Source organism: Leucopleurus acutus, assembly GCF_964270905.1.
Source record: "Leucopleurus acutus genome assembly, chromosome: 2".
In the NCBI taxonomy this organism is placed as follows: domain Eukaryota; kingdom Metazoa; phylum Chordata; class Mammalia; order Artiodactyla; family Delphinidae; genus Leucopleurus; species Leucopleurus acutus.
The window spans coordinates 155,366,537-155,393,965 of record NC_139143.1 but is presented as its reverse complement, the minus strand read 5'-3'; the positions used below and the strand labels follow the sequence as shown (position 1 = coordinate 155,393,965).

The 27,429-nt window shown below is 45.4% G+C and overlaps 2 protein-coding genes across 2 annotated transcripts; one reads left to right on the top strand and one right to left on the bottom strand.

The window, feature by feature from the left end:
- Window positions 1–72: 72 nt before the first annotated feature.
- LRRC41 (leucine rich repeat containing 41) lies at window positions 73–19,241 on the bottom strand (the record flags this gene model as incomplete). Its single annotated transcript, XM_082834376.1, has 10 exons — window positions 73–769; window positions 885–960; window positions 1,185–1,307; window positions 1,850–1,948; window positions 2,041–2,205; window positions 2,748–3,008; window positions 6,188–7,331; window positions 13,501–13,571; window positions 15,359–15,445; window positions 19,043–19,241. The coding sequence occupies 10 exons, from the start codon at window positions 19,239–19,241 to the stop codon at window positions 550–552; spliced, it is 2,445 nt and encodes an 814-aa protein (XP_082690502.1). The 3' UTR covers window positions 73–549.
- Window positions 19,242–19,600: 359 nt separating this feature from the next.
- UQCRH (ubiquinol-cytochrome c reductase hinge protein) lies at window positions 19,601–26,833 on the top strand. Its single transcript, XM_082832507.1, has 4 exons — window positions 19,601–19,740; window positions 22,951–22,977; window positions 23,718–23,876; window positions 26,591–26,833. The coding sequence occupies exons 1-4, from the start codon at window positions 19,687–19,689 to the stop codon at window positions 26,621–26,623; spliced, it is 273 nt and encodes a 90-aa protein (XP_082688633.1). The 5' UTR covers window positions 19,601–19,686; the 3' UTR covers window positions 26,624–26,833.
- Window positions 26,834–27,429: the final 596 nt, after the last annotated feature.

Genomic DNA, 27,429 nt, shown 5'->3' with positions numbered 1-27,429 from the left:
AGGGGGCTCCCTGCCCCATAGGGCACTGTTGAATTTTGTTCTCTGAGAGAAAAATCATCAAGAAGGGCTGCATGATGTTTGCCCAAAATTTATTTTATAAGAAAAACTTTTTTGGTTAAAAAAAAGAAAGGAATAAAGGTATGAAAGGGACTGAGGCCTGGGAGCAGCATGGTGAGCCCAGTAGAGGAGAGGCCTGGTAGTGGGCACTCCTACACTTCACTAAAGCCTGGGTAACTGCTTGAGGAGGGAAAGCAGGAACCCTGGGGCAGGGAAGGGGGTGGGGGCTGTCCTCAGTGATTAATGACCACTGTGACCTCCTGGCCCAGGGTACTGAGTAAGGAGCCCAAAGGCTCTAAACCCAGTTGTGGGAATGCCTTTGCTGGGCCCCATCAAGGCGTCCAAGACCTCAGTGCAAGGGCAAAAGGAAGAAAGAGAAAAAAGGTGACAGAAAGAGAAAGATAGAATTGGTGGTTGGGAGTTCTGGGCAGCCCATGCCTCAGCCCCTGCAAGCTGATGGTACTGAGTATGGGCCTGTGAGGCATGGGCCCATCACATGGTGCTGACATAATCTGCGAAGGCTTGGGATGAGTCCCACGAGTCGCTAACCACATGGCAGGTGGCGCGGAGCCGTCGGATGGCTTCCCTGGCTGTGACTGCATCCTGGTCCAGCCAGTTCTGGAAGAGGCGCAGGTGACCAAAGGCCCCACGGCCCCAGCGCTCCAGCCGCTTGGCAAACTCCAGAAGCCCATCTGGCTTGATGCAGTTGGAACTGGTAGGGGTGAGAAGGATTAGACACCCAGGAGTCAACTAATCCCTGGTCTGTGTCCCTGCAGCTCCATCCCTTGTCGTTGCCCTCCCTTCACCTTCCCCACACCCACATGTACCTGATATCCAGCTGACACAGAGAGGAGGATGAATCCTCTGAGAATACATCTGCCAGGGCCAGTAGGCCAGCATTCCCTGGGGAGAAGGGGAGAAATACTCATCACCTCTACCCAAGAACAGGGAACAAGGGTATCCCAACCCAGTTCTGGCTGGGGAGAAGCCCAGACTCCTAAAGCCCCAGCACAACTATATCCCAACCCCCGTCTTCCCAGTGGAGAGGTGTATGCCTTCACCCACTGAATTTCTAGGTCAAAGGACTGGCTCCTTCCCCCTCTCCCTCCTCAGGGCCCTGCCCCCACCCAGGCGGTTCCCCGGCAGCCGGAGGCCCTTCAGTGTGGAGTTGCCCTTCATAGCAGCAACCATCTCAGGCAGAAATTGGGCCGGGCGCTTCTCAAACAGACGGCAGAAGGAGAAGGTAATCTCTGTCAAGAGAAAGTGGAATAAGTTCTGATGGCAGCATGAGAACTGGTGCTGCCCCTCCGGCCCCAGGGCCTTAGCAAGGGGTATATGAGCATTTTACAGAGTCCCAGAAGGAGAAAAAAATTTGTCCAAAACCCCAAGCAAGGCTGCAACTAAGTCAGTATTCAAACCAGAGATTGAGCCTACAGGGGAGGCTCTCTGCACAGACCTCCATACACTTCCTTCTATGCAGGGGTGGGCATTAGCTACAAGTCTATGAGGGGGCTCCTGGCAGCACATTTATCCCTTCCCACCACCATCATTTGTCAGCCACTGGAAAGTAAGAAAAACTTTTAGGTGAAGCACTCTCCAAGTGAGTAATTTCCCATGTTTAGTATAGGAAGAGTTGAGTAGGGGACCCTTTAGAAGGAAGGTGATGCAGGTTCTGTGATCATTTTATAGTTGACATAAGGCCAAGAAAAGAACAGTGGCTTGCTCCTTCAGTGAGACCGTGGCAGATCTGCAGTGAGGACCCACGAATGCCCCAGGCTCTGGATGAACTTACCTTGAAGAGTCAGATTCTGGAGCAAAAACAGCACCTCACTCTGACAGTCAGCCAGATTCATGTCGTGGAAGCTCAGCCTTTTCAGAGCTAGGTTGTACTCTGCATCGGGAAAGTTTATGGACCTTAGTGTTCTCAAAGAACAATGCAAAGTCCCCTTCTATTTTCCCTTTACCATTCTAACTGGGTCCTACCTTTGAGTGTCTGCAACACAAGCCCAAAATCTTGGGGAGAGGCAAAGGTGGCACTATCCAGGGACAGCTGCTGCAGAGAACCTGAGGCCTTCAGTACAGAGCAGAGCAGTGGGGCTGGCTGGGCTCCCCGTGGAAATCCCATCTCCAGCTGTTCCAGGCAGTTTTCTGGATATGGTAGGGAGAGAAGATTACAGCTGGCCATTGCTACTTCTCTCCCATTGCAGGTCCCATCCTGTCCTTAAAGGATTCACTGAAAAATCATTTATTCGTCTACTTGTCCTTGAGTGCCTACTATATGCGAGGCAGTATGCTAATATACGATTTAGTCCTTGTCTTTAACGGTGCTTTTAATCCAAGAACACAACTAATCAGACACAAGTAGAGTATGCAGCATGGTGGCATATGAGACATGCAGGAACTAAGGGGACATACAGCATGGGGACCCAGTCTAGTCTAATGGTCAGGTCTGTTCTTGGTTCAGACCCCTTTCTGGAGACAGATCTGCCATAGTCACTCCCTACGGGGCTAGTGTTGGTCTGGGATCTATCCAACCCATGGTTATCTTTAAGAACGGGCTCTAAAGGCAACAAATTACAGATAAGCCAGGAATGTGTGGTGACTGGCCTGGATTAGAGATCTTTTGCCTTCCCCACACAAATAGACCTGCACACGTCTGTGGAGGTAGACACACGCGCATAGTACTTCACCTGGTATCTCCTCATCCCCAATTATGTGGCTAGGGGGCCCTGCATTCCCTGGTACTGCAGGGTTGTCCCTCTGGCTAGGGTGGTCGACACGAATAGAGAGGACCCGCAACAGGGGCAGGGCTCGCACAATGGCACGTGTCAGCTCCAGGATGGGCAGTGGTGAGAACAGGTCACTGAGATGCAGGGCACGGAGGCGGCATCCAGCCTGGCTTGACAGGGCCCGCAGGCTATCTAGCAGGCGGAAGATATTAGAGCCCAGGCCTATGGCAGGAAAGAGATTGGGTCAGTCATGTGGGAGTATCAGTAGGGGTAATACTCAGATACAACTCCAAATATTTCTGTTGATAACTACCAAATCTGAGCTTTGGCTCAGATTATTTTAAATCATTCTCAGCTATTCATCCATTGTCTTGCTTTTTCCTCAGGTAACCAGCTTACTGATGCCGCCTCTACTGGGCCATGCCCTCAAACATCAGTCAGGGCAGAGTCACAAAACAGAAGATAGGATGTGGTGGGACAGCATGTGGCTGCTAGCTGATTGATGGGCCCAGACAGCAGCAGAGATCTCTGGACTTTTCCTATAGGTCATGGGGAACATCTGAAAACTAAGCAGGAGAGTGACAGTGATCCAATAGGGAATACTTTTAAATTCATTGGGTGGGAATAGGGCCGAAAACGATAACCACATCCCACAGAAGGGAGCAGGATCTAGAAAGGTTAGGGCAGTTGCTTAATGCCACAGAGCAAATAATTCCTTGGAAGCCACACCTTTATCTCTCCTTGGACTGACTCCTTTTAATTCATTCATTAAACTAAACCTTACCCATGGTAAGCACCTGGTAAGCATGTTTTTCTGCTAGGTAGTCATGAGCAGCAGATCTTGTTCCTGCCTATACAGCCTGATAACAAAAGCAGATGATGGGAACTGGGGAAGTAGAGTGCTGTGGAAGTAAAAGGATGGGTACTTAACACCCAATTTAGCTTTTGTCAGTAAAGACTCTCTGGCTGAGTCCTAAAGAACATAAAAGAGAGGCTAAAAGGAGGAGAAGTGACTGGCAGAGTGAACTTGGCATATATCAAGACCTGAAGGAGAAAGAGTGGCAGGTTCCAAGAACTGAGAAATACTCAGTGTGGCTGGTGTGTAAAGTATGAGGGAGGGACGATTCAACTATAGAGGTAAGCAGGGTAAGAACATGAATGGCCCTCTAAGTAAAAACATACAGTGACAAGAAGCCATTGAATTTTTAGATGATTGACAGATTTGCAGTTTTGAAAATGCTTGGGTTGCGGTGTAAAAAATGAGTTGTATGGTGTGTATGGAGTCAGAAGGAACTGCTGGAATGATGAATCCAGATGAGAGGTAATGGTAGTCTGAATTAAGAATGTGGAGATAAATGAATCTGAGAGATTGTACCACCTGGTAGCCAAATATATGTGGCGTAAGAGAATCCAGGCTTCTTTTGAGCAACTGAATCTGTGATGTCACTGAGAACAGAAGGAAGGTCTGTTTAGAAGGAAGAAGATGCATTCAGGTTGGGGAGTGTGGTTTATGAATCCTGTGATATCTAGTTGTCAGATGGATAAACAGGTCTGGAGTTTAGGAGGAGGATCTGGGCTAATGTCATAAAATGGGGGTGTCTTCAGCATAGTTGGTCCTTGAAACGAAGTGCAGGAAGCATGTGTAAACTGGGAGAGTTTTGAGGATCTCTGAACATTAAGAGAGAAGTAATGTCCAGAAAGGGAGGAGAAAAAAACTCAGAAAATTTTGAGGTAGTAGAAATGAGACTATTTCACGAAGAAGACAATACTTAATAGCAGATGATGCTGAGAATTAATTTAAGATGACTGAAAGGTATATATTGGACTTAGCAACAAGGATGACGTTGGTCACCTCGAGGTCCTTGATGCAGTAGACAGGGTGGAAGCAAGGCTGGAGTGGCTGTGAGAGAAGAGGGCACAGATGACTCTTAAGGTTGTCTCTGAAGGGCATGGAAGAATAGGACAGTTAATAAATGGAATAGATGGAGGTGGTGGTGGTAGTTTTTGGTGGATACCTGATTGAGAGAAGAGAGGCAGCATTAAGTGGTTTATAAGCATGAGTTCTGGAGCCAGGTTACCTGGGTTTGAATTCTAGCTCTACAATTTACTAACTTATCCTGGGCAAGTCACTTGACCTCAGAATTGTAAGGATTAAATTAGTTAAAGAATATTTAAAGGGGCTTCCCCAGTGGCGCAGTGGTTAAGAATCCGCCTGCCAATGCAGGGCACACGGGTTCAAGCCCTGGTCTGGGAAGATCCCACATGCCGCGGAGCAACTAAGCCCGTGTGCCGCAACTACTGAGCCTGCGCTCTAGAGCCCTCGAGCCACAACTACTGAAGCCTGCGCGCCTAGAGCCCATGCTCCGCAACAAGAGAAGCCACTGCAATGAGAAGCCCTCACACCGCAACAAAGAGTAGCCCCCACTCGCCGCAACAGAGAAAGCCCGCGTGCAGCAATGAAGACCCAACGCAGCCAAAAATAATAAATAAATAAAATAATTTTTAAAAAAAGAATATTTAAAATATGCCAGATGCATAGTAGGCAGTATATAAAAGTTAGCTCTTATTGAGGTATTTGAAAAATGTGCTTTCCTAAGGAGTTAAGAGGTTATGTATCCAGAGCACAGGCAGAAGAGTTAGCCTTAGATAGGGCAGCCATTTCTCCCATTGTGATGAAGGAAGAAAGGAAGAGTGCAGGTGTAGGAGCTTCTAGGTTGGTTAACATGTTGAAGGAGTTCATGTGTGATGGCTTCTATTTTCTGTGAAGTAGGTGGTCATCTGCTGAGGAAAAGAAGGGTTTGAAGTGGTAGGGTAGGAATGGAACTGATGTTGCAGACAGGGTTCATATGAGGATGATGACCATGGATGTATATAGTAGCACCAATCTGCAGTTGTGTGACTTTCTCTAGCAGTGTTCAGCAACCTAGGCAGATTGCTGGATTTAGCCAGAACTGAAATTTGGCTAGCTGGGCACAACCAGATGGGAAAGAACTGAGGGCTGTTTTGCAGGTTGCTGGTCTGATTTTTTTTTAAAAAAAGGTATCCCACACCTTTTTATATAGCTGCTTTGGTATGACTAGTGAGATCCAACCTCAGTCCTGGTTGGCCCTGTATACACTATATTCTCCCACCTGTCCTTGGTTTGCCTACCATATCTAAGGTAGACTCATTCTTCAGATTCTCATTGTCCCTCAGGAACCCCTGCTTCCAACTAAATCAAGCCTGTAGACCTTGAGTTCATCTTCTCTAGCACCGACAGTCTGCCACTATATCATGTGTGTGCCTTCTGCCTCCCTGTGAGGAGGCAGCTTCCTGATCATACCCCCTATTCCCCTCCACAGGGTTGGGCACACAGCTGGTGCTGCTGGGAGACCCAACCCCTGCCCCTCCAGGGCACTCACCATTATAGGAGAGTGTGAGGCTCTCCAGAGACACCCAGGAGCTCAGCAGGTGGCACAGTGTCAGAGCCGCCTCTGTGGAGAGTGGAACCGTGAAGAGCTCCAAGGTGGAAATGCTGCGGAATCTTTGGGAGGCCTCCAGTGCTGGAAGCCCCAGGCAACTGGGATCTGATCCATCCAGTGCTCCACAAGCCACTTCCCCGATCTCCATCTCTTCCCCATCCTCTTTCTCACCCGCCACAATGAAAACAAAGTCATATAGGTCTTCAGATTCAGCACCAGACCCCTGACGGGTGCGAGCACCCTTCTTCCCTGCAGCTCGCTTAAAACGCTTTAGGGGCTTAGGCTGTGGGGCTGAGCTAGCTGGAGCCCGTTTAGATGAGGATGTGGAAGAAGAAGCAGAGGCAGAGGAGGTGGTGGCTGGAGCAGAGGGTGGGCGTTTGGTGCCAGGAGCCTCATGGGAAGTGGCTGGAGGGAGCGGCTCCCTCTTAGGGTCTGTCCCGCCTGCTGTCAGGCTCTCCTGTGTGCTCCGGCGTGTTACCCGAGCGGCAGGTGCGCCTCTGGCCGTCTGCTTGGCTTCACTTTTCCGCCGGGAGGCCATCAGGGCTGCAGCACATCGCTCAGCAGCATCCCGGCGAGGCCGGCGTGAGCCCAGCAGGAGGGACCCTTCATCTCGGGATGGGGCCCGGCCTCGGGCGGCCTCTCCACAGAGGCGGCAGGGTGGGCCACCGGGGCCTGGCTGCCAGAAGCCAGCACTCATGGTGAGGATAAGAATGAAAAGGGCTGACTCAGGTACAGGCCAGGAGTACAGCGACACCTGGCTGACGGCCCCATGGTGAATAAGCTGATGCAACAGCTGCCGAAGTGACTGCTGAGCAGCCACATCAGAGAAAAGCAGGTGGCGGAACTTGAGGGTGTGCAGGGAACTGGCCAGGGTCTCCAGAACCCTGCGATTGGGCTCAGCCACCAGCTCAGTCGCACCCTGCAGCATGTTGCAGATGGTGAGCTGCCGGACATGGCGGGAGCTATGCAGGAGAGGTGAGAAGCGCTGGTCACAAAGACGCCTGTCAGAAGACACATCAATGGTCCCACGTAGAACATGGGAAAAAAAGGCCTCCATAAACTTGGCTCGCCAACAGGTCACGCTCTGAAAGCAGAGAACATTCCAGACAGCTGTGATACTAAGTGCTACCCATGGAACCCAGTTTCCTTCCTTCCAATAGCTAGCTGTTTACTGAGCCAGGTAACATTCTAAATAATGTATGCAAGTTCATTTAATCCTCACATCTTTGAGGTATATATTACTATTAGATCCATTTTACAGGTAAGAAAACCAAGGCACAAATGTTATTGCCTGTGGTTACACAGTTAAGGGGCAGGATTAGGATCTGAACCCAGGAGGGAATTCCCTGGTGATTCAGTGGTTAGGACTCTGAGCTCTCACTTCTGAGGGCCCAGGTTCAATCCCTGGTCGGGGAACCAAGATCCCACAAGCCACACGGCATAGCCAAAAAAGGATTGGAACCCAGGAAATTTGGTTCCAGAGACTATTACTATAGTGCCTCCTAAGTGAAACATTCAACCCTGTAAGTTCTTCCACACTTGTTTTTAGAACCTGATCCTAACTTTCCATTCTTAACGCTACCACCTTTGTTCAGACCCTTATCACCTAACACCTGGCTAATTCATTAGCTTCCTGATTCCTCTGCTTGTTCCCCTTCCCAAACTTCTGCACAAGTCCACTGGGTTCATCTTTGTATTAAAAAACAAAACTCTGATTACATTATTCTCCTTTAAAGCCCCTAATGTCTCCCCACTGCTTAGGGGATCAGTGCTGCAACACATTTGAAGTTCCTCAGACTGGCAGGGAAAGCTGTCCACAATATAGCCTCTGCCTACCTGAGAAGCTTTATCTGCCACACCTTGTTCATGAATGCTTTGCTCTGGCGAAACTGGTCACCTCACTGACCCAAACGTGCCTTCTTTTTCCTTTCCTACCTCTGCCAGAAATGCTCTCCATTGCCAGATCAAATAGACTTCATGAAGACCTACCAACATTTTGCTCTTTGAGGCTGTTCGTCTCATTGAGTGTCTGCCCCACTTTCTACCCCTCCCCCCTACCTCTCATGTTGGTACTCTGATACTGACTACTCAGGTCGTAGATGTTGGTACATATGTCTCATGGTGTTGAGTCTCTTCCTGTATACACATCTCATCCCAACCAGATTAGAAATTCCTGGAGAGGAGGCAGCAACTAGAAAACTAGTGCCTTAGTTTTCTCCAAGGCAATACTTTGCTTTGATGGGTATGAGATTTCATCAGGCTCTTCTGATACATTTAGAAGAACTGAACACAAGTGATTTTTTTTTTTCCACAAGTAATTTTTAAGCTTTGATATACATCAGAATTTACTGTGGAGCTTTTTCCCAAAATTCATATGCCATGTACCCAGACTTGGTGATTATATTATGTTACATCTGAGGTAAGGTCCATGCATCTTTATTTTTTAAACCTTCCCCAGATGATTCTGATGTATATATCAGAGATTAGGAATTACTGCTACCTACCCCCAAAGGACACATTGAGACAAATATTGATATTTCTCTAAGTATTTCTCTAAGTCCCCATTCTCTCCTAAGGTGCATAGAAAGTCTGATGACTTTCATAAAAGTGCCAGCTCTGCCACTATACTCTGGACCTCTTTAAACCTCTTTCTTCATCTGTAAAATGTGGATAATATCACCTGCTTCACAGGTTTGTTGTGAAGATCAAATGAGACAGTGCAAGTTTAAAGCACCTTGTAAACTGTAAAATACAAAATGTAACTTCTGTTAATGATAATAATTACCCCACATGGGAAATGTGAAATGGACTGGATGGAGGCAGAGCCTGTTAAGCAGGGTGCTTATTCAACCTGAAGGTAGTGGGGCCTGAGGTTCCCAAAGGCTAAAAATAAGATACTTCCTTTGGTATCTACCCTGCCTCTGTGCATTCCCTCATACCAGACTGACCCTCAGTTTATATGAGGTTCTTGGCAGGCAGGAGGTGGGCCCCTATTCTCAGGCAAAAGTGTCATTCCTTTTGCCCTAGCTATTCCCCAAGACCCTGCTGTGGTAATAATTAGGAACGACTTCATGTTTAAGCTAACTGCATGGCAGCAACAAGGGAGAAAGGCCCCTCCAGCAGCAGTGTGGGGGCCTGAGGGCAGCAGAAAAAAATACCTGGCAACCAAATCTCTACTCAGCCTTAAGTGGAAGCTAAGAGGGTATTCCTGAATCCTTTAATCCTGCCTCATTCTAGCACTTTTTTCACACATTTGCTGGCCCACACAGCCTTGAAAAATACTTGCAGGTATCCCTAGCAAGGCTTCAACTTCACAAGTGAAATAGATGGTTACCATGAGATCTGGGCCTAAAATATGGACAAATATGTGAACATGAACCAAGATATTGTGGCTGTTTCCGACTATAAGGCATGTGGAATATGAACTTTAGATAACTAAATACTTGGGTTTTTCAGACATTTTATTGGTTTACAAAGACAATAGGAGAGAATATTTGAAATTGGAACACCCCAGACCTGTGATAACCACAGTGAAAGCAGCATGACATAGTGATTAAGAGCATGCACTCCAGAGCCAGACTGCCTCAATTTGAATGTCCGGTCAGCCATTCATGAACTGTCACCTTAGGTAAGTCACTTTTCCTCTTTCTGCCTCAGTTTCATCATCTGTAAACTGAGGAAGAAAACTATACCTACATGACAGAGTTGTTGTGAAAATTAAATGAGTATGTAAAATTAGTTGACTATTGCAATGGCTTCTTTCTCATGAATTAATGCATAAGCAGATAGCAATTCACTGCATTTTATTCCATCACCACCTTGTAGAAGATTCTATGCTAAAACTTCAAAGCTGAAAAATACCTGAGAGATCTAGTCCAAACCACTCATTTTGTGGACCTGTACACTATAGTTCATACACTATAGTTCAGACAATGCAAAGTGATTTAAATACTTTCTTTTGGGGGAGAGTAGGGGAAATAAGGCACCACCAAAGAGGTGACATGACATTTGCTTACCAACACAATCAGTCCTTGGCCCATCCACAACGGGCTGGCAGCTTAGGTACTGGTAGGGAAGGAAGAAGTGTGTACAAACTAGGGAGAGCTGAATATTTTCTTGTACTAAACTGTTAGAGCCTGCAAATGCTCATAAACTATATATCGTCCACTGTTTTTCTGATAACAGAAATATTGTTTGTGGAACTATAAGGAAGCAAATCAAAAATCATGTGTAAACCAACTTTTTGGAGTGTATATGTATATGTGATGAGCTATAGGTATTTGTGTTTATAACACTGAGACAATTCTGAACAGTTTCAAATGCTGGGCTTTTTTTTTAAACATTACATATCACCACATCATTAAACATTTTTACCACCACGTATTTAAATATTTTTAGAATGACTTTATTAATATTTTGAAAATATGGATGTACTATATTTAATAATTTCTATATTATTGAATACTTAAATTGTTTCTAGCTTTTTATATTAAATTTTGCTGTAATGAACATCTAGAAATAAATCTTCACGAGTATCTCAATTTTATATACCATAAGATATATACTTCTTAAAATTTCTAGTTGAAGAATTTGAATATTTTAAAGACTCTTGACAATTATCACCAGATTGCCCACCAAGAAAGTTGTAACATTTCTGCTCCCACCACCAGCATATTAAAATGCAAGCCCAAAAAAAAAAAAAAAAAAATGCAAGCCCTACCCACCCCTGGAATTATCTTTTAAAACAAAACCAAATTAAAACAATACTTCACTAATTTAAGAGGTATAATTTTACTTTCCCATTTTTTTATTATTAATGAGATTGAACATTTTTTACTTTACTGGAGATTTTTGTATATTTTGAAACTTGTCCAAATCTGTATTCATTTTATTCTACTGTTCGCCTGTCTTATCTTCTGTATCCTTTTATATTGCAAATATTGTTGCAAACATTCTTTTACGTGCCTTTTAAATTGTATTTATAGTGTTGGCATTTTATGTGGCCAGATGTGTCCATATTTTCTTTTTTGGTTCTGCCTATTTACTAGCACTCTGAGATTAGATAACCAGTCACCTTTATTCTTTTTTAAAACTGTTTTGTGCTTTTACTTTTTACAATGTAATCTGTAATCTGTATAGAAATTGAGTATATTGTAAAGTGAGGCTCTAACTTTATTTTTTCCAAATGGTTAACCAGTTACTAGAGAACCACTGATTGAATAATCCTTCATTTCCCCATTGCTTTGTCTCCAGAATATCTATTTTATTCTGCAGATCTCTTAATACACATATACACTAGTACTACACAGTCTGAAATACTATTGCTCCATAAGCAACCAGGTACTCTATCTTGCTCACCACTATATACCTAGAACCTAGCATAGTGCCTGGAACTGAAGAGTCACTCACTAACTGTCTGAATTATGAATGAAGTGAAGGTTACTGTTATGCAAAAGTGGGAAGTGGAAGCAGACACCCTCTGGAATGGATATGATGCTCCAAGTCAGGACTTCTGTGTAGGTGACTATTAGGCCACCAGGCCTGGGGCTTCCTATATATTCTGAAATACTCTGAGACAAGGAAACAGATAACAAATAGACATTCCTTCCCAGGAAGCTTGAGATAATGGTGGAAAAAGCTTTCTCAAAGAGAAAGATATTACAGTCTCCATCACCTGTTAGTCAACCATACTACTTGGGAGACACTGTGACAAAGTGAATCTCATGTTTCTTTAAAGGTTGCAGGAAGCTGTTGCCGTTTCTTAACATTCTTGTGTCCACTTCCCTTCCTCATAAGGCCTAACTCCTATACATAATGCCTGATAATTTCATTGGGCCTCAATGTCATTATGCTGAACTCCAGGGGCTGCATCTACATCTAGAAGTGGAAAAGCTGAAGGATATGGAGCTGAATGTTATTACTGAACCTAGTGTATCCCCACAAAATAAATCTCCAATTTCTGATAAGAGCTTGTTCTCTTGTCATTTGGCCTCATTCACTATATAAAGCCCAGTTCAAATACTACTTCCTAGGAAAGACTTTCTTACTCCCTTTTCCTTCAACCTTCTCGCTACACTCGATCATACCACTTGGCCTACCATACATGATGTATTTGTTTGCAGATTTCCCCACTAAACTGACAGTTCCTCAAGATTAGGGATTGTGTCTGCACCTCTAATATTCAGCATAAGATGTGGTATGTGGTAAGTTTGAGTAAATGTTTATTGAACTCAATCTGTCCTGTCACCGAATTATGGAGCAGTAAAAGGAATTCTGTTTAAATGAGAGCTCCAGTGAGTTATATTTGAACCAAAGAATAATAGAATCTTATTATTCTAAGGGCTAAGAGGACCCCTAAAAGTATCTTGTCCAATATCTCCAACAATGCCAAACTTCTTCTATTCATACAGTACCCTTGTGTCAGGTGGGGTTATCCAGACTCTATTAAACACTTAGTGATGGGAAGCTTATTACCTCTGGAATTAGCTTGTTTCATCACCAATAACCTCAGAGTTTAAAAATTCTACAGTTTAGCAAAAATTTATCCTCCTTTAGCTTCCACCCAGAACAAGTCTGTTAATCCCTCTTTCAAATATTTCAAGACAGTTCATGTTCCCCAAGTCTTCTCTTTTTCAGGAAAAACATCTCCAGTCTTCCAAATGTGACTCACATGATGTGGCTTTGACTTCTTTCTCCATACTCCAGGGATAGCCTGACCACTGCAGAGTCAAGCAGGTCTATCACCCGCCTTGTCTTTCAGTCTACATTATAGTTACATTAGTTCACACAGCTCAGGATATAGTCATTATATGAGTGGCTTTAGCACAATGTAGACTAAACCCTCTTAATCTTTTTTATTCTAGCTGCTGCTGAGCCAGACCCCTCCACCCACTACCCTGAGGTCATGCAATTAGAATTTTTTAGACTCAAGTGGAGAGTTGGTTTATTCTGCTAACTTTCATCTTGTTAGGTTTGACCATTGCTCCAGCCCTGTCAAGATCTGAATCCAGGTTCTGCCATCCATTGTGATCACTACCTTTCCCTGTTTTGTGTCACCTGCAAACATGGTGAACAAGCAAGTCAGTGACAAATGTCAAATGAAAAGAACTTCGTGACAAGCCATCAGAGACCTCTTCCCAAATTCATTCCATGCCTGCCCCTGCACTTTACCAGTACCCAGCTTGTGTTTGTGTGCTATTCCTGCTTTCACTGTGCAAAGTCAGGCCAGAGTTCTACCTGGTGCCTTAACTTACTTCCAAACTGGAAGGCCTTGTCTTCATCAGCTCATCCCATAGTCGGCGCCAAATGGCCTGAGTGGAGAGGCCTGTAGAGAGAAATATCACATTTACTTGGCTGCTCCTTGGTCTCCATGAGTGAAGTACATCAGCCTTTTAATGTCCTTTTCTAGGTTCACAGGAGCAACATGGCAGAGTGGTAAAGAGCACTGGCTCTAACGACAGACTGCCTGGCTTCAAATATCAGCAAACCATAGTCTAGCAGTGTAACCTTGGGCAAGATACTTAATTTTTCTGTACCTCAGTTTCCTTATCTATAAAATGTAGTTGTTAATAGCAATTTCACAGAGTTGTTGAAAATATTAAATGAGTTTCCCCAGGTAAAGTGCCTAAGACAGTGCTTGGAACAGGGTTAGTTAGATGAATGTTAGCTGTTAACAGATGTGTCCAATGAGGGGTTTGGGAGGCAGCTTGATAAATTAGAAAAACTAATTCAAAAGATTCAAAAGGGGCTTCCCTGGTGGCGCAGTACTTGGGCGTCCGCCTGCCGATGCGGGGGACACGGGTTCATGCCCCGGTCTGGGAAGATCCCACGTGCCGCGGAGCGGCTGGGCCCGGGAAGCATGGCCACTGAGCCTGTGTGTCCAGAGCCTGTGCTCCGCAATGGGAGAGGCCGCGGCGGTGAGAGGCCCGCGTACCACAAAAAAAAAAAAAAAAAAAAAAAAAAAGATTCAAAAGATCTGGGTTCGGGACTTCCCTGGTGCTCCAGTGGTAAAGAATCCTCCTTACAATGCAATGGACACGGGTTCGATCCCTGGTCAGAGAACTAAGGTCCCGCATGCTGTGGGGCAACTAAGCCCGCGTGCTACAACTACTGAGCTCGCACGCCTCAACTAGAGGGCCCATGCCACAAACTACAGAGCCCACGCGCTCTGGAACCTGCACGCCACCAACTCTGGAGCTCACATGCCCTGGAGCCTGCATGCCACAACTAAAGAAGAGAAAACCCACACGCCACAACTAGAGAGAAGCCCGGGCGCCGCAGTGAAAGATTCTGCATGCCTCAATGAAGATCCCGCGTGCTGCAACTAAGACTCAATGCAGCCAAAAATAAATAAATAATGAATTTTAAAAAATACATTGTCGTAACTGAAGTTTATTAAAAAAAAAAAAAAGATCTGGGGCTTCCCTGGTGGCGCAGTGGTTAAAAATCCACCTGCCAATGCAGGGGACACAGGGTTCGAGCTCTGGTCCAGGAAGATCCCACATGGTGCAGAGCAATTAAGTCCGTGTGCCACAACTACTGAGTCTATGATCTAGAGCCCACAAGGCACAACTACTGAGCCCGTGAGCTACAACTACTGAAGCCCATGTGCCTAGAGCCCGTGCTCTGTAACAAGAGAAGCCACTGCAATGAGAAGCCCGTGCACTGCAACTATAGAAAGCCCGTGTGCAGCAACGAAGACCCAATGCAGCCAAAAATAAATAAATTAATTTAAAAAAATAACTTAAAAAAAAAAAGATCTGTGTTCAGGAATTCCCTGGCTGTCCAGTGGTTAGGATTTGCTGCTTTCACTGCCGGAGCCTGGGTTCAATCCCTGGTCGGGGAACTAAGATCCTGCAAAAGGTCTGGGTTCTATTTGGCTTTGCTATTAATTGTTGTGTGCCTGTGGTTTCTTTTTTATTAGTATAATAGGGATCACATACTTGTTTTGTGTTTCACAGGACATTGAGAAATCAGATAAGAAAATAGGTGTGAGGGTACTTTTGAAAAGCATGAAGTTCTATGCAGGTATCAGGTGTAATATTTACCTGAAGAACATCATGGTGCCTTGCTTACAATCAGTGACTGAAAAAAAGACAGAAAAACACTCACCTTTCTTGAGGGCAGTTTCCTCAATCCTCTCCAAGTAATATATATTGAGCAGAGGTAAGATGCTTTGAAGTATTGGGCCTGGGAGGGCTACAAAAACCAAACATAAAATTTACTTTTTTCTCCCAGAGTTGCAAGCATTATTTATCCTACTGGAAAGGAAAACAGAAGGGCAGACTTCTCACTTGACGAGTGGAACTTATAGAAGCTAACCTAAGTTTAATTCAAACTCTGGTCCACTTATCTTCAGCCACTTAGTTGGCAGCTGGAATTTCAGGGGCATGCATGTCTTCAAGGGTGAGATAATCCCACAAAGCAAGCTGATAGGCTCATTTAGGAGCTGGCAGTTCACTTCTGCCCAAGCCTAATGGACCATTCCTCATTTAAAAGGTCCTTTTGTGTATGTGTGATTTAAAAAAAAAGTCCTTCATAATCTGGGCCCTACTAACTTCTCCAGCTCCCTGCTTTGCCTCCTACACTTCAGCCATAATAAACTACTTTTTTCAGTTACCTAACTCCCTGCTTTCTGCCTGTGCCTTTGTCATGCTGTTCTCTCCACTGGGAATGTTCTTGCCATTTTCAGCATATCAATTACTCATCTTTCACGTATCACATGCCCTTTATTAAGCCTTTCCTGAAATCCCTTCCCACTCTTCCAAACTGGCCACTTCCATCCTTTGGGCTCCCACTATACCCTGAACTAGCACTTTCCTATGAAGAATAGAAATAATTAGGCTCTATACTCTTAATTCAATATATCTTAAAAACAAAACTTGCTCTTGCTAACTTCCCTAGATCGGAGAGGCATTACAGTATTGTGGCTAAATGGTTTAATCTCTAGATTGGACAAAACTGGGTGAAATCCTGATTGTACCACTTAATTATGAATTCATGGACAAATTAATGTCTTTGAGCCTCAGTTTCCTCAATTTTAAAATTGAGATAATAATAACTACCTCTTAAGATTGTTGTGAAAATTAAAGGAGACCATGCTCATAATCTTTTGAAGACTATGCCTGTCCATAATCTTACTAAATTTTAGCTATTATTATTCTTATCCTGTCAAAAGCATCTCTGTCCTGCCAAGAACAAGTCTTAAGATCATGATACTTGAGAAAATTCTTTCAAAACTTACATTCCAGGATCTCCTTTTATCTTTACTTATGCAATAACTGAGTCTAGATATCCAAGAGCCTAGTACAATTCTTTCTACATAGTAGGTACTCAATGTACCTGCTGAAGAAAAGCATTAATTCCCTATGCTATTATATTAATGTAGTCACTCTACTGCATTCAAAATAAAGTCCAAGTTCCACATCCTGGCATTCAAGGTATAACATACCTATTTTATTCCTCATTATATCCTTTCCTGCTGCCTTTACTCATTTTCCCCTCTTCTCTCTCTACACAAAGAAAAGCTAGTGCACTACTTCCAGGAAGGCTTTCCTGGCTGTTAGCCCACACTGAGACCTTCCTCCAAAATAGCATTGCTTAGCAGGCCTCTTACTTGGCCCTTCTAAGAGACCTAGCTTGATTCTGTGTGACTGTCCACCTGGGCTAGGCCCATAGGAGCTCTTCCTCCTCTGTCCATAATGCTCCCCTGTTTAGCCATCCCCTCTCACAGCCACAGGGATTCTCATCCCGTTATTCACAAACTCCTCTGTACCTTTCTCCATTCTTCTTAAGCCAGGCTCTTCCTTGCTTCTTTCCAGCCCACATCGTCAATGCTTCCCCTTCCCAACTTTGGGCCTCCACCCCCAGTCCTCTGCCCTGGTAGCCAGGTTTAGCATTCTGGAAGGTCCAGGCTGACACTGCCAGATCCACTGTACCTTCTACCACATTCCCCAGGATTTTTCTGAGCCTCCTGCACAGATCCACTGAGACTCTTCTCCCATTGCCCATGAGTCAGCCTGACTCTACTCTTTAAGCTGTTGGTCCAGGGCCTCCACAATCCCCTCCCCCTCACTAGGCCTGAGGACTTCTAACAGTCTTCCCCCAGCAGACAAGGCACTTGGGCCTCTTCAGGATCCGTCCCCACCACCACCACCACCACGGGCCTTCCTCCATCCCTGGACCTCCTTAACCACTCCACAGCTTTGGGGCTCATTCCTGGAGGCCCAACCCCCCAAACGCCAGGGCCTTTTCTCCACATCGGCCTCCTCACGCGTGTAACCCAAACCCCCATCCCAGGACATCAAGCCCCGACTCCTGACCTTACACGGGCCTTCCTCCTCGCAAAAGCACCACCACCACCATTCCTGAGGCCTACTCTAGACACCCCAAGGCCCAGGGCCTCCTCTCCTGCCACCCCCTCCCCCTCCCCGGGCCCTCGGCCTGGCCTGCCATCTCCTCACCCAACTTCAGCCCTGGCCTCCGGGCCCCACCCCCTCACACCAGCAGTCAGTCAGGCCCAAGGCCTCCCTCCGTCCCGTGCGGGCAGGCCTACCCCCAAACCTCTCACTTTCCTCTCTTTCACTCTCACCGTCGGTGCCCAGGTCGCCCACCCGCGCTTTCCTCCTCAGCTGCCAGACTGCGACCAGCGGTACCCACCCCACGGCCCGGCCTCCTCGTGCCCATCCGCCCGCAGGCCTCCCTCCTCCGTTACCCGGCCCACCCCGCCGCCGTATTCCCAGGCCCCCCGGCCGGGCTAGTCGGCTCACCCTCCCAGGCCCTCATCCCAGCGCCCTAGGCCGCCCGCCTGTGCTTCTCAGCCTGGGCGCCCTCAACCCAGGCCGGGCCTGGCGGTCTCGGCCGCTCTCAGGCCCGGGCCTCCTTTCACTCCACTCGGACCCAGGCCTCCTAGCGGCGCCGCGCCCCCTCCCAGTTCGGGATCCCCGGGCCGTCGCCCCGCCTGGGGCCTCCGTGGCCCTTCCCGCCTGTCCGTCATTCGCGCCTCCGTCGATTGCTGATCCTCTCCCGGCCTCCCTTCACCCGCTCTCTGGCCCTTCCTCGCCGCTCCGGCCAATCCGAGCGGCCTCCGGCGCTCCGTGCCCTGCCCGTCAGTCCGTCGCTCAGTCAGTTTGGCATCCGAGGCCCTGGCCGTCTGTTCGCTCCCTACAGCCCCGGGCCGTCAGACAGGCCTCGGCGCCCCGAGCCTTTCGGCCTCTCTGGCAGCCCCATCCCCTCGCTCTCCAGTCCACTGGCTGCCCTCGCTCAGCGGCTTGGCCTCCGGAGTCTCGGCCCCCGCGGTCTGTCAGGCAGACGCCGGAGGCCCCGCGCCATCAGTCTGCTTAGGTGGCCCCGGGCCGGGCCTCCGGGCCTCCTGGCCTCCGTCCGGGCCTCGCAACCTCGGCCCCCGCCCCCAAGCAGAAGGGCCATCCCTGACCGTCCGTTAGACATCCGAGACTCCTCAGCCCGGCCCAGCCTGAGTGTCACTTCGGAGCCCACAGCCCGGCTAGTCAGTCCTGCCTCTGTCGCCCGGCCCGCTTCGCCCCAGACCGGGCCTCCTGGCCTCGCCCCCCGCGCCCCCCGGCCAGGCCGCGGTGCGGGTCCACCTGCCGGTTTGGTCTCCGCCTTTACTGTGCCCAGTCCTGTCAGTCACGGAATTCATGCTCCGACCCAAAGGTCTGGCTTCCAGTGCCCCGGGCTGGGCCTTGCTCCAGGCCTCCCGGCCTCGCCCCCCGCGCCCCCCGGCCGCTGGGCCGTCTCCGCTCGTTGCCAGAGGTAGCCCCTCACCCCGCGACTTACCCCACACCCCGCTTTCCAGAACCCCCATATGGGCGCTCACCGCCCGCCCGCACAGCTCGAACAGGGCGGGGGGAGCGCTGGGGCCCGAGGCCGAGCTCTTCGCTGGCGCCGCCTCCCGGGACGTGGCCTCCATGGTCGTTGCCGCCGCTACCTCACAGAACCAGCAACTCTGGGCGCGCCAGGCCTCGGGCGCCGCCATCTTGGGGAGGTGCGCGAGCCCGAGAGTAGCATTCGCGGGCCGCCATCTTGAAAAGGTCAGCAGTTAGGACGGTTCCATCAGCGATGTGGGGAAGACTGGGAATTGCGCTAAAGGAACATCGAATACTTCTGCATACTTTCCAAGTCTCTTAGAAGCCAATATTTCAAGTAAATTCCAAGGGTCAATATGTTTTGGTCTGGCATGACTAAGGGGATAATTCCTTAGCAAATCCTCCTCTGGTGCAAATACCAGCTACCCCCATTCCCTGCCTCTGAGCAGTAGTACATGCCAATCGGAGCATGTGTTCGCGACCACGACTAGTCTGCCGCACTTCCGGCCAGATCGCCGGATATCCGCTGAGTGACCCTTACAAGTCCTTCTTGATCCTGAAGTGGAATAGGTGCCGCTGTTGCTGCTCGTGTTCAATCCACAACCGCAGTCGGACATGGTGCTGGAGGAAGAGCAAGGGATGCTGACCGGGTCCGGAGATCCCAATGAGGTAAGACCGGGCGAGCGACTCGACCCTCTTCGTAGCCCTGAGGCTCAGGACCTAGCCCGCCAAAACACGCTTCCCCCGTAGGGTTTGCAGGGTCGGGAGAGCTGGTTCCCCCAACCCTTCCCAGGAGTTCGTCGAGTGACCTTGGGCAAGTAGATGACTAGGTTTTCTCTGGGCCTTGGCTTCCCCATTCTATGAATGTGGTGAAGGTTTAACGAGAACGAAAATGCTGTGTGGACTAAACTTTTGTAAAAGCAGTGCCTGTGTTTTTAGTCAGGTGTTCAGAGCCCCTAGTTTGTCGGGTTTGGGAGCAAGCGGACCAACCCAGCCCTCGCCTCAGCTCGGGTCGGGAATCCTTCCATATCTTCTGTGGAGGTTCCGGGCAGCTGGCCTTAACGCTAGTTTCTGTGAAAACGTGTTTTCTTTTTCTTTGGGTGGAGGGAGGGGGAGGTGTCTTTGGGGACAGTGTGGGGATGTGCGGTATAATTCTGTGATAAAAGAGGGAGCTCTTTCCCTGACTGAGAATGCCAATGTAGTAATAATGTATTGGCTGCTTAACGATTCCAAGTGCTTTGTATGTACTAAATCATTTAAGCCACACAATAGTCCTGTGAGGTAAGAATTAGGTACTCTTAATGTTGCCATTTTACAGATGAGGAAACAAGCATAGAGAGGTTAAATATCTTGTCTGAGGACACGCAGCTAGTAAATATTGGAGCCAGGAATTGAACCCAAGCAGCATGGTTCCAGAGCCAAGACTTAGCCACAGTGTTACACAGTTTTACAGAAGCCAGCTAGTTTTTTGTTTCCCATCATATTTCCTGTCTTTTCTTTGTTTTCTGGTCACTTCCCGACAGCTGTGGGTTCAGAATAGTTGGAAACTAGTTTATCCCATAATTTTTTCTAGTCTTATTATGAGAAAGAGGACCAGAAAGAAGTGGAGCCAGCCTCAAGAAGTTCAGCTGGAAGTATACCAGAAAGTTAAGTAGGGCTCACCACAGCAGTAGATGAGGGAAAAGAAAGCAAGCAAGTAGTCAATTTTAAAATAAGAAAACTGAAGTTTGTTATGAAGAACCTGTTCCTCTTGGAGATTGAATCTTTTTATGTAGTGTGACCTTGGTTTTTCTCATTGACATGAAGTTTTACATGAAGTAGTCTATATTCAGACTTGTATTTGGATTTGTTTTCCCAAAACATGCCATGATACTTTTGTCACAAAATTATCAAAGACATAAAATGATCAGTGTAGTAGCATTGCTAATAGGGAAAGGATATAAAGGTCTTGCTTCTAGGATGCTAATTTCCGGTTTCTAACTCACGCAGAATGTGGTTTCAGTTTTCTGGAAAAACTTCATTCAGGATGAATTTTTTTAAAGAGTAAGGTTAAGAAACCTTGTTTAATGGAAAACTAGAATTTTACCTCCTAAGTAACATCTTCATGTTTAGAGGACACCTTTGCTAATTGTAAGAATAAATAGCCTGGGTTACAGTTGAACCTGCCCTACCCCTCACTCCCAGCTTTCATGAGCTTTGGTCCCTTCACTGAAGGTCATGGTAGAGAATGGGGCAGATTGTATTGGAATTTTGTAAACACAGTGAAGGATCTCTGAGCTAGTTCTTTTTTTCTGTATGTATGCCTTTTCTTTCCCTTCCCCCAAATGTGGACACATGCATGCACAGTCAGGCAAATGCCTTACTTTTTGGCAGGTTGAGTTACTGATCAGACTATGCTAAGCCACAGATTCAGGCCTATGCTGTTGCTCCCAAGGGGAATTTTTTTTACACTGCTCCTCTTGGAAGGTTGTGCATCTGAATCAGGAGTAACGCGTAGGGCCTGATGTTTTCAAGCTTGTGAATGGAGTTGTGTAGACCTTTGGTGCACTTATGTTGTTAATCTACTTAGTGTCCTGGGAGCTCAGCAAGCCAAAAAGCAGTGACTGAAACTACCTTTAGTTAAGCTCTGGCTAAAGTAGACTTTAGGTCTGGCTATTTTCATGTTCCCAATTCAAGTTCAGAGCCTAGGAAAAAAAAAAATGTTAGCTTTCTTCCTAACTTGGTTTGGGGTGTGAGGATTAAATTTAGCTATTTCTGGTAATACTGGGACCTACCAGAATTTAGAATAAAATACTTAAGTTATGCAGATTCCATATGAACATCTGACAGCCTGAATCTTTTTTTTTTCCAGAAAAAATTAAAACATTTAATGAGCATAAATATATTACATATACACTACAGATACAGTTAGGTATTACATATAGCATAGTATTTGTAAAATCTATACATTAAAATTGATATGGCAGTTTTAATATGACAGCTTGAATCTATATCAGAAAATGTTTAATTAGTGTTTGTTTTTCCTAAACTGGGAGCCCCTTAAGGGACTGTTGTGATTAATCAAATCATTACAGATATGAAAGTGCTTATAAATGTTAGAATGTTGTGCGCATTTAAGTTTGTTGCTGATGAATGTGAAATTGTGTGTCCTTGTTGAAATATACCCAGGACTTGTTTTAATCAGGTAGGGTAAGGTTACAAGCATGGAGACAACTTTTTTTTTTTAATTTAAACTACTTTATAATTTATTAAAAAATAATTTAAATTGTATAATTGGTAAAGAGTTGAAGTGGCCCTGTCTAGAATATTTATCACCCTTCTTCAAAGCATAACTAAGATGAGACAACTGTTTTTGAAAGAAGAGTTTATTACTTATAGTTCCCAAGAGAAGCGGGTAGGCCATACCACCCAGGGCCACATGGGGAAGTGCTTGGATCAATCAGGAGCAGAAGGAAAAAGGAATGAGTGAGGCAGGTTAGGTGTGCTCTAGCAAGTTTAAGAGTGGATAATTTCGTGGTGGGCTTTGGGCTGGTCCCTGTTTGTTTGACACTTAGCCCTGATGTGATTAGTGCAGGTGCAATAATTGGTTTAGTGTAGGAGAGTTAGAGAAAGGTGGTTGTTGAGAAGGGTTTTGGATTGGTTGGTTTGCGTAGGAAATGCGTGCCCCCAGGCAAGTTGTTTGCTAACTCTAGAAATTAGCCAGTCCTGGGAGGGGCTGTCTCCAGGATTAGCACGTCTCCTAAAACATCAAATCATCATAAAATACGAAAATATAAAAAGATTAATAATGTCTGTCCTCAGTGATTACAACATCAATATGATTGGGAATATATGTATTATAAAATTGCTGCTGACATTAATTTTGTTTTCGTTTTGTAGGAAGAAGAGGAGGAGGAGGAATTAGTGGTAAGAGCTGTCTCAGGTTTGGAACCTTCTCAGTAAAAGAAAGTTTGAGTTTCATGAAACTCTAAGGGCAATTTAAGGAGTCTTGACACCTTAGAGAGAATGGGAGTGGAAAAATCCTTTAATACCTCCTGTACAGTGTTTGGGGGGCGTGTGGGCCTGGGAAGCTGAGTCTTCTCTGGGTTTGAGGCTTCTCCAGTCATGGTGTCAGGGAGCAGAGTAGCATCTTGAAGACCTGGTACTCAATCATATGCTATCTGTGGTTTAATAAAAATTCTAGAAGGAACCTTTCTTAGATTGTCCTTCTCCATGTAACATTACCCTTCTAGCTGGGCAGCTGGGGTGCATAGGCCTGGTTGTCAGACGAAGGGAATTGAAATTCACAGACATTACGTATCCCAAAATGCCGTGTTAACAAGTAAGGCCTCCTATAGATCTACTTCAAGTTTGGCCAGGTTTCCTTTACCACCTTGTTTTTCAGATAGGACTGAGGCTTTCAGTGCATACTGGCAACCCTGGAAGGCAGGAATGTGAAACTTTCCCCTACTACTTAGCATCAGAATTGAATGGGAGACCCCATTCTGCCATTTCTGGCGGCAGTGTGGCTCTGCCAGCTGGCCTTCTGCACGGTAATTCAGAGGCAGCACCTTGGTTTGGTGGTTGTATTAATCAAAGCTTATGGTTTGTGGGTTTCCTAAAACCCCCATTTTGGTTTTCTGTGTGTGTGTATGTTTCTCATTCAGGATCCCCTAACAACAGTGAGAGAGCAATGCGAGCAGCTGGAGAAATGTGTAAAGGCTCGGGAGCAGCTAGAGCTCTGTGATGAGCGTGTATCCTCCAGGTCACAGACAGAGGATTGCACAGAGGAGCTCTTAGACTTCTTGCATGCAAGGGACCACTGTGTAAGTCAGCCTAAGGTCAGGAAGGGGAAAGCTTACAGTGGCCAGGGAAGACTTGGTGCTGACCACCTTTTCATCCTAGAGGCAGGACAGTGCTGAAACTGAGGCTCAGAGGAGAGAAGTGATAGAGTTCTAATTTACACTGCTAAACAGTGGGGAAACTGGATTTTGTATTTTTAAGTACAAAAGTCTACTCTTTAAAATAATTTATATCCTCCAGTGTGTCTTGTACATAATAGTTGGTACAAAAGTTGTTTGTTTTGTTTTGCTCTTTTAAGTAAACTTGTGTTTGACTCCCTTACATATAACAGTCAGGTATTTTCATAAATTACAGGGTAGGCAAAGTTCAATATGATTGTTTATGTTAAAACTGATTGGGTGGCTAATAAGCATATGAAAAGATGCTTAACGCTCTTAGGGAAATGCAAATCAAAACCACAATGAGATACCACTTCATACCTCAAGGATGGCTATAATCAAAAAGATAGGGAGAAATGGGTGAAGGGGGTCAATAAATCAATAAACTCCCCACTAGTTATAGTTTAATAGTTTAAATAACTAGTAAAATAGTTAATGATCTCCACTCAGGCAACTTCCATAATTTATGCTTCAGCAATCCCAATTTAGGTATTTTGTTTTAATTCTATAATATACAATGCAAACACACAAATGTACATGTACACATACTCATACACAGGCTCATATTAAACACATTGTGATAGTTAAGGAAAAAATTATTTTTGTTTGGTTTTTTTTCTGGCTGCACCACGTGGCTTACAGAATCTTAGTTCTCCAACCAGGGATTGAACCTGTGACCCCTGCAGTGGAAGCACGGAGTCCTAACCACTGGACTACCAGGGAATTCCCTGGAAATTTCTTTTTATAAAGACAAAAATCCAACTGAAATCATACTGTCTAGAGATTACCACGTTTTCTGGTATATACTATCAGATTTTTAAACAAAAATGAAATCATAATAAACACATGTACATGTAAAATATTATGAAGAGGCATTATATTCTTTTCCATTGATATATATTCATATTTTATCCATCCTCTGGTTTATATATAATTATTCATACAACTGTTTTTTTTCAACATGATTTTAGTGGAAAGAGGGAACATTTATATACAATTCTCCATATCATGAAGAAAAATGTGTTGGTGATGTGGAAAAACTGGAAACCTCCTATACACTGCTTATGGGAATGTAAATTGGTACAGCCCTATGGAAGAGTCTGGCAGTTCTTCAGAAGGTTAAACGTAGAGTTAACATATGACCCGGCAATTCAACTTGTAGTTACATACCCAAGAGAAATGAAAACATCTCTACACAAACTTATATACAGATAGTCATAGAAGCATTATTCGTAATAGCCACAATTGGAAACAAAACAACTGATAAATGGATATATAAAATGTGATTTATCCATATAAAGGAATATTATTTGGCAATAAAAAGAAATAAGTACTTTACTCAAAAAATTAAACATAGTACCATATGATCCAGCAATTCCGCTTCTTGGTTTACACCCAAAAGAATTGAGACTCTGTTCAGGGACTTGAATAGATATTTGTGCATACATGTTCATATTCATAGCATTCACAATAGCCAAAAGGTGGGTGCAACCCAAGTGTCCATTGGTGGGATGGATAAACAAAATGTGGTATACACATATAATGGAATATTATTGAGCCTTAAAATGGAAGGAAACGACACATGCTATAACATGGGTGAACCTTGAAAACATGCTAAGTGAAATAAACCAAACACAAAAGAACAAATATCATTCCATTTATGTGAGGCATCTAGAGTAGTCAGATTGATTGAGACAGAAAATTGAATAGTAGTTGCCAGGGGTTGGAGGGAGGGGGAAATGGGAATTATTATTTAATGGGTACGGAGTTTCAGTTGGGAAAAATGAAAAAGTTCTGGAAGTTGATGGTTGCAGAACAATGTGAATTACTTAATGCCACAGAAATGGATAGTTTAAAATGGCTAAAATGGTAAATGTTATATTATTATAATACTTTTATGAGGCAACACTAGGTTAAGATCTGGGAATGAGACAAGCATAGTCCCATTCTACACTGAGTTATAAGCCAGCAGAGACAGAAGTAGAACGGTTAGTAAACTGGTAAATCTCTTGGGTGTAACCTCAGGATGGCCTTTACTGACCCTTCTATTTAAAGCTGCTATTCCCTCCCCCTGCTCCTATTTTATTTTCCTCATAGCATTTATCACTATCAAAGTATATATATATTATATTTCTCATTGTTCTCTAAGTTCCACAGGAGACAGAGATATTGTCTTGTTTACCGTTGTGATTCACTCAGCACCTAGAACAGTATCTGGCATATAGTAGATGTTTTATAAATATTTGTTGAATTAATAAGCGCTGTGATATGGGAGGCATAAGTTTCTGTGGGGAAGACAGGAGGGACAGGAGCTTGTTAAGAGACAGCTTGCAGGAAATAACATGTAAGTTTAGATTTTGAAGGAAAATTAAAAGATGAAAAAGTGAGAAAGAGAGTTCTGGTTAGAAGGGAGCTAGGAGTCAGGTAATTGAAGGGAGTTCACTAGGGCTCACGAAGGGTGTGGGGGTGTCAGAAGGCAAGTGGTGGGAGGAGAGGCAGTACTGTTCGAGGTTATGAAGGCCCTTGTAACTCATGACATTAGAGATACGAGTTGATGACATCCTTTTCTTTCCGTCCAGGTGGCCCACAAACTCTTTAACAGCTTGAAGTAAATGTGCAGATTCGTTCACCCCAGCCTTCATCACCCGGGCTTCGGGATATTCCCTTATGGTTTTGAACATGCCATTTGTTTCTTATTTGTGTAACTAAGTTCATGTGAACCTCAAGGATTTTTGGCTTAGGCAGGTAGCTTCTGTGTAATTATCAATGATTCCATCTTAATAAAGTCCAGTGATCAGCAATCTTGCCTTCTGTCCTTTTTTTTTTTTTTTTTTTTTGCGGTACGCGGGCCTCTCACTGTTGTGGCCTCTCCCATTGTGGAGCGCAGGCTCCGGACGCGCAGGCTCAGCGGCCATGGCTTACAGGCCCAGCCGCTCCGCGGCATGTGGGATCTTCCCGGACCGGGGCACGAACCCATGTCCCCTGCATCGGCAGGCGGACTCTCAACCACTGCGCCACCAGGGAAGCCCCCTGTCCTTTTTTTTTAATTTAAAATTTTCAAGCATAAGAATAGACAGAATAATAATTAACCCCCATGTACCCATTACCTAGCAAGTATATCTCTCTTAATGATAAGGACTTATAAAAATTTAACCTTGATGCCATTATCACACTTTAACAGTAATTGCTTAATATCATTAAATACTCAGTTCATATGAATGTTTCTTTTATCTCAGAAGTGTCTTTTGACAGTTTTTGGTCTCAGTGTCCAACAAGATTGCTTTTCTTCCTTCTTTCTCCCCTCCCCTCCGCTCCCATCTCCCCTCCCATCTCCCCTCCCCTCCCCTCCCCTCCCCCTTTTTCTTTTTTATTATTTGAAATCTGTAGATGGTTCATTTCATTTCATTTTTTGGCTGCA

What these genes read in the sequence shown, in the direction of transcription:
- UQCRH (XM_082832507.1), top strand. Translation starts at nt 19,687, where the DNA reads ATGGTGCTGGAGGAAGAGCAAGGGATGCTGACCGGGTCCGGAGATCCC. An exon ending in GGTCCGGAGATCCCAATGAG is followed by an intron (nt 19,741 to 22,950) that starts GTAAGACCGGGC and finishes TTCGTTTTGTAG; the next exon opens with GAAGAAGAGGAGGAGGAGGA. An exon ending in AGGAGGAGGAGGAATTAGTG is followed by an intron (nt 22,978 to 23,717) that starts GTAAGAGCTGTC and finishes TTTCTCATTCAG; the next exon opens with GATCCCCTAACAACAGTGAG.